This window comes from Podarcis bocagei, assembly GCF_964188305.1.
Source record: "Podarcis bocagei genome assembly, chromosome: 7".
Lineage (NCBI taxonomy): Eukaryota > Metazoa > Chordata > Lepidosauria > Squamata > Lacertidae > Podarcis > Podarcis bocagei.
In genome coordinates this window covers 88,460,216-88,472,638 of record NC_138132.1, presented here as the reverse complement: position 1 = coordinate 88,472,638, position 12,423 = coordinate 88,460,216, and the positions used below count along the sequence as shown (strand labels likewise).

General features: G+C 47.3%; 1 protein-coding gene across 2 annotated transcripts in view; it reads right to left on the bottom strand.

Annotated features, from left to right (window-relative positions):
- The window catches only part of ANTXR1 (ANTXR cell adhesion molecule 1), a 204,533-nt gene that overhangs the window by 121,248 nt on the left and 70,862 nt on the right, over positions 1–12,423 (bottom strand). For both annotated transcript variants that reach the window (XR_014010299.1, XM_081203097.1), the window contains exon 13: positions 1,214–1,309. Coding sequence is in view for 1 of the 2 variants with exons in the window: in XM_081203097.1 (XP_081059223.1) it covers positions 1,214–1,309 (96 nt within the window). In the remaining variant the exon portion in view is untranslated. The remainder of the gene's footprint in view (positions 1–1,213; positions 1,310–12,423) is intronic.

The following is a 12,423-nucleotide window of genomic DNA, read 5'->3' as shown; positions in this document are numbered from 1 at the left end:
CTTGTTGTGGCTAATGGCACTTATTTTTAAATAATCCGGAAGGCCCCAGGTTGGGGACACCTGCCCTACGCCTTCTGCAGATACCTCAATCTTGGGTCCTTGGCTGCTGCCTGCCTGTGCATCCTGGCTCATGGTCCCTAGGGTATTAATCTGATAGGCATGCCAATATGGAGGCATACCACAGCTCCTAAGATTAATTTGAAAGCGCGATCACTTCCGACACAGTACACAAACACAGTTTTGTTGCTGTTGTTCCATTGGTGCTTCTGGCCCAAAACACCCTTCCAAATTTCAGCCCCCTGCCACATACACACCATGAGTGGCTAACACCCCTTCAAAATACCTTCAACTCTCCAAGGGAGACTACAGCTCCCTTGCTACAACAGCTCCCCTCCTTGGCTGCCTGGCTGTTTCTGGGCAAAATTCAAAATGCTGGTTATGGCCTACAAAGCCCAACATGACTTAGATTCGTGTATTTTATCTGTGTTGTTTTAATTCATGTAAGCCACCTTGAATCCCAGTCTGGGGGAAAGGGGGGGATATAAATTTTATTTAAATTTCTATAAATTTTTTTTTAAAACCCCCCAATAAAATCAAAGAAAAATTACAACGTGGAATCTAAAACATAGCATTAGTTTTTTCCAAAACAGGTTAAAATTCTCATCAGCTTTCCAAGCCTCTGGGTAGGCTTCTCTAAACAAAAATGTTTTTAGCAGGAGCCAGAAATGATACAGTGCTTGATCTCAAAAGGCAGGGAGTTCCAAAGTTTAGGTACTGCCAAACAAAATGATTGCGTTCTTACAAATGCAGAATCAGTATTACCGTATGTGGCACCTATAATAGTGCCAATTCCGATTGAAAAGCTCAAAAAGGTACTGCTCAGATGTAGGCTGGCCACTCCACCTGCTGAGAGCCCAGGAATGTGCCCGGGCCCAAGTAGCAGTGGGGCTGGAAAACAGCTTCTGGGGCTGAGCCCTGCTTCATATTGTGCCCCAGATGTAGAGAGAGTTCCAGCTTTGACCTCCCAGGGACACAAACTGGGGCACCTGAGATGGGAGGAAAGCAAGATCCCTGGCTCCGTACAAAACACTTGGCAGAGCAGATGCAGGTTTCTGGTGTGAGCTGTTACCTTGCTGCTCAAATCATTGGCCGATCCGCACAGAGGAGCTGCTAAAGAGGGAAGAGATCCCAGTGTGGGCAGGAGGAAACTTACCACGGTGCAGCAGAGAGGCCAGAACCACCACAGCAGAGCCAGCGCCAGCAAAAGGAACAGGATCAGCAGAGCAATGGCCAGGATCGTCCCATCAGACTGCAGAGGAGAAGGCAGAAGAGAGCAAGATCAGTGTGGGAACAGAGGACTGGGAGATTATGGGTGGCGGCCCGGGACCTGGGAGACCTGAGTTCAAATCCCCGCTGGGTGACTTTGGCTGAGTCACTGCCTCTCAGCCTAACCTACACCACAGAGTTGTTGTGGGGACGAAATGAGCTGGGGGAGAACCACCTTGAGCTCCTTGGAGAAAAAGTTGGGTTAGAAATGCAATAAATAAACCAATCCCTGTTGCACCACAGAGCTTACTTAAGGGAATCACCCACCCCCAAACCTACACCACAAGGTTGTTGTGAAGGTAAAGGTGTAGATGAAACCACCTGTAGCGCTTTAAGTTTTTTGGAGGGAGGCTGGATAAAATAATAAAAGCGACAAAGGCTACTGCAAGTAGAAAGTAGAAGCCCCTCTCCTCACTCTCATGGACACTCCTGCTTCACAGATATGCAGGTGTTTAGCCTGGGGGAAAAAGGCCAAAAGGAGATAAGAAAGCCATCTTCAAACAGCTGGTGGGCTTCTGCATGAAAGATGGAGCAAGTTTGTTCTCTGCTGCTTCAGAGGGGAGGACCTTGAACCAACCGATTCAAATCACAAGGAGATTCCCTCTACCTGAGAAAATGGTGCAATCTGCTTCCTTGCAGGTTTTTAAACAGAGGTTGGATGGCCATCTGCCAAGGGTTATTTTGCTGTGATTCCTGTACTGTGTGGGTTGGACTAGATCAGTGTTTCCCAACCTTTTTTGGGCAAAGGCACACTTGTTTGATGAAAAAAATCTCGAGGCACACCACCATTACAGCCCCGTGACGTCAGTGCGCAGCGTCACGCCGGGAGGGACACACGAAAGTGTAAGTTTCAATTTTTTTCCCTCCCCCTTGCCGGGGAACCTCCAAGCTTTGGGGGTGGGGGGGAGGAGGCAGCAAAGCGAGGCAGGAAGGAGAGCGCGGCTTGGCTGGGTGAGCTTTGGCAGGGGCAGGGAATGAGAGCCGCGAGGCGGGCGCTGCGGACGGAGGCGCTGCCCGCCGAGCTCGCAGGCAGCCAGGCAGGCAGACGGCGAGAGCCCCGCGCTGGGCGGCCTCTCCTCGCCGCCGCCGCCCCGCCTCTCGCCGCCCAACTCGCCCGCCTCCCTCCAGGCAACATCTCGCGGCACACCAGGCAACATCTCGCGGCACACTAGTGTGCCGCGGAACAGTGGTTGGGAAACACTGGACTAGATGACTCTTGGGGTACCTTCCATCTCTACAATTCTATGATTACATGAAAAATTGAGTGCTTTGCAACTCCAGGATGCAACACTGATCTGGTCTGAGCATCAGAAGACAGAGAAATGCATGGAACTCTGAGCTAGAGAGAGACTGAGGCTCAGCCATAACAAATTGAACTTTCCCTTCATTTATCAGCCTAAGAAATCAGGGGCCCCAGACACTTTATTTGCTAAATATCAGCTGCATTCCAACAATGCTCTAAGTTATGGTTAGGACCTGAGGATCATGAACCAGTGCTGTACTCATGTACTCTCTCCTCCTGTTAAACACGGTCGAACCACAGTTTGTTGTTACACCTTTTGCAGCAAAGCAGGGCTTGATCACACCAGACTTCGCACCTTCAAATCAGAACTGCAAAACAGGATCACAAACCCCGGCTTGAGAACTTGGTTTGCAATTGCAAACGGCACTTTGCTCAAACTAGGACGTAAACTGTTCAGGTGTGCCGATGGGGAGGAAGGAGCAGGCAAAAACAGAGTTTGTTCCATCTCCAAACCATGGTGTGTAGGTTCATCTGAAGGCAGCCCCCATTTCTGGAGTGCCTCACCCCTGCTCTTTCTCCAAGTTAGGAAAATGCTCTTTGAATGAATTATATCACGTTGCTTCCAAATTTAATCTCAAGTATAGACTATTTGCTTCCAGAGACCAGTTAATATTTCTGAGCCATTCCTCACTGGTGTCATCAGGCTTTTGGGATAAGCAAGCACAGACAAAATTAGGTTTGGCCAGAGTTCAGCTCAGCGGCTTTGGTTTTAAAGAGCCAGACAGTTAAAATAACAAAAGTGGGGGGTGGGGGTGGCAGAATGGCCACATAGGGAGGCTGCTTCTGACCTAAGGTAGCAATCAAGAGCTTTGCTGATCCTGGCGTGTTGAGGAGGTGGGGGTTTCGGTGTAGGTTCAGACATGCACACATGTCGATGGCTCAGCACTTGAGGACTGGCCAGCAAACACACCAGGCTCTTGAGTCAGAGCACCAATTTCTCTAGCTTAGCAGCAGAGACTGGCTACAGTTCTCCAGAGCCTTGGGCAGAAAGGCCTCTGCTAAAGCTGGAAACTGGGAACTTTTGTATGCAGAGTGTGTGTTCTGCCACAGCGCATGTAGTCACATATTGACAAGCATTGGAGGCAATGTAAGAAACCCTGAGCTCCTCCTCCTCTTTTTCTAAGGAGTTGATAACTTTAAAGATACTACATCCAGCGTGGGGATCCAGGGCACAGTCCTTCAATGGCTGCACTCGTTTCTCTCTGGTCGGGGACAGAGGGTGGCGCTTGGGGGGGGGAATTGTCATCGTGCCACTCCTTGGTGTGTGGAGTACCTCAGGGTGCGATACTCTCCCCGATGCTTTTCAACATCTTTATGCGCCCCCTCGCCCAGCTTGTCCGGAGTTTTGGGCTGGGTTGCCATCAATATGCCGATGACACCCAACTCTATCTGTTGATGGATGGCCATCCTGACTCGGCCCCAGACACACTGACCAGATGTTTGGAAGCTGTGGCTGGATGGTTACGTGGGAGCCGGTTGAAGCTAAATCCTTCGAAGACAGAGGTCCTGTGGCTGGGACGGGACGATATGGGATTGGGGGGGCAACTCCCATCTCTTGCGGGGGTGCAATTAGTGCCAGCACCGTCCGTTAAGAGTTTGGGTGTAATCTTCGACACCTCCCTTTCCATGGAGGCACAGATTGCAGCTATAACAAAGGCGGCATTTTTCCATCTCCGCCAAGCTAAGCAGTTGGCTCCTTACCTCTCTCGCCCTGACCTAGCCACTGTGATCCACGCAACGGTCACCTTCAGACTGGATTATTGTAACTCGCTCTACGTGGGGCTGCCCTTGAGACTGACCCAGAAACTCCAGCGGGTGCAGAATGCTTCAGCGAGACTCCTTACGAGGTCTTCGCTGCGAGATCACATTCACCCGGTGCTATACCAGCTGCACTGGCTCCCGGTAGAGTACAGGATCAGGTTTAAGGTGCTGGTTTTAACCTTTAAAGCCCTATATGGCCTAGGACCCTCGTACCTACGGGACCGCCTCTCCTGGTATGTCCTACAGAGAAACTTACGGTCTTCAAATAAAAACATCTTGAAGGTCCCAGGCCACAGAGAGGTTAGGCTGGCCGGCTGTGGCTCCGATCTGGTGGAACACTCTGTCACAAGAGACCAGGGCCCAGCAGGACTTGACATCCCTGCAAGACAGAGCTGTTCCACCAGGCCTTTGGCCAGGGCACAGCCTGACTCCCTCCTTCGGCAATCTTCGCAGAGCTCTGGCCCAATGGTTGCCAGTGGTTTAATTTGAATTAATTTTATAAGGAATGATATTAGAGTGTTGTGTTGTGTTGTACTGTTGTACTGTTTTATTGTTGTTAGCCGCCCTGAGCCCGGCTTCGGCTGGGGCGGGTGGGATATAAATAAAAATTATTATTATTATTATTATTATTATTATTATTATTATTATTATTATTAATTATTATTATTACATCACCAGGAAGTCCTCTGAGTCAAGGCCAGATGCTTAGCGATGCTGCACCTGAAGCATTTCATGTGACTTTGGGCTATCCCAGAGGTATTTAAGTTCTATCTGTGGTGCTTTATCCATGGTAGCACACTAACACATGCAAGGAATCACTCTTCACTTGAGACTGCAGCCAATGGACGGTGGACATGCATGCATGCATGCATGAATGAATGAATGGAGAAAGCTGAGTCAGGCCATTCCTCCCTCCCAGTACATCTTCAGTTAGCGCTTAGGAAGATTACACCACCACCTGACTCCCTGGAGAGTATGGAAAATGGTAATCTAGAACAGTGTTTCCCAAACGTTTTTGGGCAACGGCACACCTGTGTACTAAAAAAAAATCTCGCGGCACACCACCATTAAAGCCCCGCCCCGTGACGTCAGCGCGCAGCGTCACGCCGGGAGGGACGCACAAAAGTGAACGTTTTTTCCCTCGGCAGCTCCTCTCAGCTGCGCTCAATCCGCCTCGGAGCGCAGGAGCGATGCCTCTCTCTGGCTCTCCCTCCGCGCAGGCTGAGGGAGGGAGGGAGGGGCGCGTGTGACCCGTCTCTGCTGGGAGACCAAACCCAGCGAGACAGAGTCGCGCGGAGGCGCCCAGGCAGCGCTGCCGGCTGCGAGGAGGAGCGCCAGGCAGCAGCAGGAGGCGCGGCCTCTCCTCGCCGCCCCCGCCCCGCCTCTCGCCGCCCGACTCGCCCGCCTCCCTCCAGGCATCTCGCGGAACACCAGCCGGTGTCTCACGGCACACTCGTGTGCCGGGGAACACCGGTTGGGAAACACTGATCTAGAAAGTCTAGCAATCTGAATGGGGATAAGGCAGCTTCCGATGTTCATCCAGGCATGAGACATTCTGCCATGCAAAGAATGTTCTCTTCCCTGACCTAGGGCCCCTCCCCAAGATTTTAGATGTGCTGTTTATCTGTTCAGTTCCTTGCAAGATTCTCCACTCCCAGAACCAGAGGAGATCAAGAGCCTAGCTTCTCTGTGCAGTCCTTGCCCAATTTAACCAACTTCTGTCATATCACCTCTTCCTTGCCTTTTCTCTCTCGACGAAAAAGTCCCAAATGCTGTGCCCTTTCCTCATGGGGGAGACGCTCCACCCCCTTGATCAGGTTTTTTAAAAATACTTTTGCTTTAAATTTCAATAGACCCCTGCAAAGATGACTCGCCAAAAGAGAAGATAATAAACTTCTTAACTAAACAGATGAAGCAAAGGCTCTTGCCAGCTAAAAGTGCCTGATTCTGGGGTTGTCTCCTTTAAACAAAATAAAAAAATTCCTTCCTGTAGCACCTTAAAGACCAACTAAGTTAGTTCTTGGTATAAGCTTTCGTGTGCATGCACACTTCTTCAGATACGCACTTCTTCAGATGCACACTTCTTCAGATACTGAAGAAGTGTGCATGCACACGAAAGCTTATACCAAGAACTAACTTAGTTGGTCTTTAAGGTGCTACAGGAAGGAATTTTTTTATTTTGACTATGGCAGACCAACACGGCTCCTTTAAACAGTTTTGGAAGGAAAGAAGCTTGCTGGGCTTTAATCAGTGCTGGATAAGGACCACTCTGGCCTTTCCTCTGCTCATTTGGCCAGCAAACACCTGCCAAGATCTCTCTCCTATCTCGCTCAATCTACTTTTCTCTAGGCTAAACGCATGCAATTCCTTAAGCCTTTTCTTCTAGGTTGTTTATCATCCTTGTAGATCTCCTGGGCATTCCCTCACAGCTTATCAACACTCCCCTTGAACTCTGTTGCTCAGAAGTGAATATGCAGGAGAGAATCCAGGTGAAGATGGCTGGTCCCATCTCTGCCCTGGTCTTTTCAAGAGCATCTTGACCCTTAAGCAGAGGAGATGTAGAGTCTGAGCAGCTTTCGGTTCTCAAATGAGAGTGTAGCCCAGGGAAGGAGGCCAGAGCTCCACAATTGTTTTCAATTAGATGCAGAATGGGCTCAAATGCAGCAAACAGCAGTAGGAAACCTTTACTTCAGCTTTGAAAAGATCTTGCTCATTAATAAATGTCTAAAGTCTTGTTGCTGTAAAATAAATATTAAAGAACATTTTCTATTGATTTTTTAAAAAAACCACGGCTGCTATTTTTAGACTTTTGGAACCGTCAGAAACAACCCTACTGCGATACTGTACCACATCTGCTCATGTTTGCAAGGCATGCCATGTTGCCAGATGTTTTAAAGCAGCCTTCCCCAACCTGGTGCTCTCCAGATGTTTTGGCTGAGGCTGATGAAAGCTGCAGCAGAAAACAACTAGAAGATATCAGGTTGGGGGAAGCTAAGTTAACATTACACAGCTTGATGGTTTTGGAATTACTTTAAACCAGTGATGGCCAAACTTGGCCCTCCAGCTGTTTTGCGTCTACAACTCCCATCATCCCTAGCTAACAGGACCAGTGGTCAAGGATGATGGAAACTGTAGTCCCAAAACAGCTGGAGGGCCAAGTTTGGCCATCACTGCTCTAAATCATGAACTCTTCACTCAGGGAAAACTTATCAGCTAAGGTAGTTTCACCCTTTACAAAGGTTAAACAGGACTAGAGTGAGCAACATTCGCAACTTTCCAAATGTTGCCTGCACAAACATGGCAGACAACCTGATCATGTTCTTATCTTTTTTTAAAAAAGAAGGTACATTTGCATGTGTTTAGATGGCAGGTTTTCAGCCCATTTAAAGAATTTAATTAATTGCCTGCTGTATTGCACTAATCAATTACATTTGGGGTCAGGATACAGTCTGGAGGCAACCTTGCTGAAACTAAGGAGGCCTGGCTCTGGTTACTGCCTAGGAAGAATGTGTAACATATTTCTTTTATTAAAGTACGTTTGTTAGATAACTTAGAATTTAACAAACAAAAAGCTACCATTAACCATGAAGGAAAGGACACCTGAAGACTTCAGAGGCTGGCACGATACCCTGCGGGTACAGCACACGCAACTAGCCTAGAAGTTATTCTTCAGACAAATGTTTGCTGAAGCAGAGCCCTTTGGACTTTGGCCAAAGAATTTAAAGCAACATTTCCCAAGATGGCGCCCTTCAGAAGCTGCTGCCCTTCAGCTATGCTTGCTGGGGCTGATGGGAGTTGTAGTCCCAAACATGTGGAAGGAACCATATTGCAGGATTGGGTCAGAAATTTGTTTGCAATTGAATGTGAAGCCATCTCATTTGCCCTTCCCCAAGCCAACAGGGGAACCAAAACATAGCTATCATTTTTGTCTGGACCTTTAAAAAAAAATTAGAAAAAGATCAAAAATTGATGCTAAAAGCGGGTGAATGGAACTTGAGATTGGAAAAATGAGAAGCTGAGAGAAACAGATATTGATGGTTCATCCATTCCTAACAAGCTGGGAAAGGTGGCTTTAAACACATATATTTTGCTCATTGACATCTTGCAACACTCAAACTGTATGCTCAAACACTTTTGCCCTCCTCCTGGGCTTTTATAAAGGCCTTATAATTGTTTTTTTCAACCAAAACCCAGGTAAATCTGTAGAAATTTCAAATCAAGTGTGGCCTATAATCTGCCAGAGAAACCAAAACGGCCAAAAGTTTTGCTTATAGCATTGTTGCCAGCTGGAGGAACAGAGAAAACAACAGTTGGCAGGACACCACTGAACACAAATTAGCTTTCAAAGTTGGAAATCTTATAGGATACACACTGGGGGCATTTTCCAGTTGCTTCCTCAATGTTTGTGAAAACAGTGTGAAGACCAAGAATGGTTGCTGTATTAAATTGTTGCTCAAAATAATGCCTGTTGTCTTTGTCCATGGAGTATAGTTCAAGCTATGGTTTTCCCAGTAGTGATGTATGGAAGTGAGAGCTGGACCATAAAGAAGGCTGATCGCCAAAGAATGGATGCTTTTGAATTCTGGTGCTGGAGGAGACTCTTGAGAGTCCCATGGACTGCAAGAAGATCAAACCTCTCCATTCTGAAGGAAATCAGCCCTGAGTGCTCACTGGAAGGACAGATCCTGAAGCTGAGGCTCCAAGACTTTGACCACCTCATGAGAAGAGAAGACTCCCTGGAAAAGAACCTGATGTTGGGAAAGATGGAGAGCACAAGGAGAAGGGTACGACAGAGGACGAGATGGTTGGACAGTGTTCTCGAAGCTACCAGCATGAATTTGACCAAACTGCGGGAGGCAGTGGAAGACAGAAGTGCCTGGCGTGCTCTGGTCCAGGGGGTCACGAAGAGTCGGACATGACTAAACGACTAAACAACAACAACAAAATAATGCAGTTTGTACTAACATGTGCAGCAGAAACATGCATGCAGGTGGGCGATACGGCCCCATCTGGAATCCAGGACAGAACATAGATGCCTCTTATAGATAAGAAAGGAAGGACATAACGAGGGGGACTTTTTACTGCTGAGTGTCCTCCAAATGTTTTTGACTACAACTCTCAGTATCTCCTAGCATGATCATGCTAGTTGGGGCTGATGGGAGTTGTAGTCCAAAACATCTGGAGGGCACCAGGTTGGGGAAGTAACTAGCTAAATTATTTGTCTGGAGATGGAATTTCCAGGTTCCCACTCAACGGCAATAACAACCCCCTTATTTGATGCTCCCTTTAGTTGGAGGGATGGCAATGAGCTGTTGCTGCCTGATTTTAGCACAGCTAAACAATGGATTTCTTCATTGTTTTCTGTAGGCAGGCAGAACCTCAATAAACGGAGGTCTCTTATTTTGAAGCCTTGAGAAGAGCAACTTGGCATAGCTTCCACAGGGCAATTTTTTCTCTGCGGCATGGAAGTTGCTGTCTATCATTCATTTTATCACGTATTTGTACAGGGTTTTAAAAATACATATAACTGAAACAATCTGGTCTAATAAAAAGGAAATTAAAACTCCCAGACTCTCTGCTGGTTTTAGACTCCAGCTTGCTTTGATCATCCAATGTTTTCTAGTTTCTGGAACAGCAGCCAAAGCAGACACGAGGGGAATCTCATAAAATAACTGCCATGCTTGAGACAGGGGATATAGCCTGACCTGCCTTTATCTACCTTGTTTGTGCTGCTCAAGAGTAGTAGACTTCATGGAAAACGATACAGTGCGGAATGGAAAAATTTAATCAGGGCAGCAAAGTTTGGTATGCTGGTGATTTGTAGTGGAAGATGTTGTATCCGTTCTCAGTTCATCTATGGTCATGGTTCAAAGATTCCAAGCGCATGGCAGAATGCTTTCATGTATTAAAAAACCATCAACTGCAGTGCACATCGAAAGCTAGAAGGGTTTTGCAGTCTAAACTTCTCCCAGAGAAGCTCAGTATGGCAAAAGATCCTAAGAACTGCCTGGTGGTATCTCCAACTGGACCAGAGTACTGCACGATCACATCTTACATGCATTTAACTTGCACAGTTTCAACCATAAGCAACTGGTTGGAACTGTCCAAGTTAAATCCAAGCAAGGCAGAATTTCAAAGCTTGTATTGTGCAGGCACCCAGCTCATAAGTAGCTTTCAAGCTCTCTGCCTTGCTTGAGAGGCAAGACCCCCCTCAGTGTGCCGGCTCTGGGAGCGCCCCTCACCCACTAAGCCGCAGAGGTTTTAAGTATACACGATTTTGGTGTGTACGCAGAATTCTTGGAACCAAACCCCCATGCAATATGTGGCCGTACTCTATGGCAGAAGCAGAGAACAGGAATCCAGGTAGTGCCAAAAATGTATTCCAAGTTCCCAGGACAAGACGGACAGAATGGCTTCAGTGAGAATGTGGAAGGCGCAGCACTGCTAAGCGATTCTGTTTAGGATGTGAAACCTTAAGAAAAACAAATATTTCTCCATCTCTGACTCGTGAGAGCCTAGCTAGCTCTGCTCCCATGGTTCCCGTTTGCATGGTTTAGTGGCAGCAGGTGGCCAAAGGGGGCCTTGGCTGAGCCCCAGGACGTTAGGAAAGTCCACGGCACTTAGACCCCGCTTCTGCTGGAGGACTGTGAGTTTTCCTTTAAAGAAAAAGAAGAAGAAAGCAAGCCTTCCAATTCCTGAGAGAAAAGCAGCAAAACAAAACAAACTGGCAAAACTTTAAAGCAATTTCTGTCCACTCCTGCCTTTCAAGTGTTCTTAGCCACTGAGCGAAATCATGGCTGGGACTGATGAGTTGGTTGTTTTGCACCCCAGGAAATAGGAATCTTTGGGGTCCTAAAGAGCTGCTGCTTTTTCTGTTCTTCTCTTCCTCATTTTGAAGTCCTTAGAATCACCATAGGTCTAAATACCTTATTCCCCCCCCCCAATCGTTCCCTGAGGGCTCATCCACACTCCTGTTTGTCCCCTGTTTTATTCCATTTCTCCTTTGATTTCTAGGCAAATTTCTATGTACTGAGTTGAATAGGATCCAAAAGGAAGGAGTCTGATTGGTCCTAGAACAATAGGATTCAGAATGCAGCAGTCTGATTGGTCCTAGAATAATAGGGACCAGAACGCAGCAGTCTGATTGGTCCACAGGAGCCATCCAATCCAGCTCCAGGTGGAAGTGAATCCGCAAACTGATTGGCCTACAGGTGAATAAGCCAATCACGTGGGGCCCATTTTGTAAATAATATATATAAAGCAGACATTCTGAGGGAACTTCCATTCCTCCTCACCATTATGAGCTGAATAAAGAGCATGAAATCCACTCTTAACTCTGAGTATATTTCAGTCTTTTTCTCTCCCCCACTAACCTTCCCTGGGAAACTCACTGTTTACTGCTAAATCGGAACAAAAGCCAATCTACAGCAGAAAACGTGTTCATCCTCTTGGGTGCAAAGTTCCTAAATCTTCCACAGCCAGTTGGACATTAAGGGCAAGGTAGGAGATGATTAAATATTCAGTTTATATTTAATTTAAATTTGTTGTTTAAACTCTGCTCACAAGATGACTCTCCTTTTGAAAGCCAGCCTCATTCTGCACCTATACCTAGTCACAAGCAAAGGTTACTCACATTTGCTCGCTGGGCCTGGGACCCCAAGTCTTTTAAGGTCTTTTAAGGTCCCAGCAGCATCCATCTGCCATACCCTGAGCCCATTCTTAAATCTTTGGCAGGCTGCAGATTTCATATGCTAGCATTTTGGAAATCCTTCTCCTACGCCCATCATTTTTTTGTCTCCAGGTTGGAAGGAAAATCAAGTGTATCAGTTCTGTAGCTCAATAAATAGAATTCCTCAGCCAATGGCAGAAGGTCTTCCACCTTCTGCCAGCCGCCTTTGGCCACTGAGTCCTTTTGGCGCATGGAACGGAATGGAAAACAGAATGTGGAGCTCCGTGAAGGGGATCCATTTGCCCTGCGTGGGCTCAGTCTGCCCTCCACCTCCCTTCTGGATCATTCAAAGCCAGTGATCTCA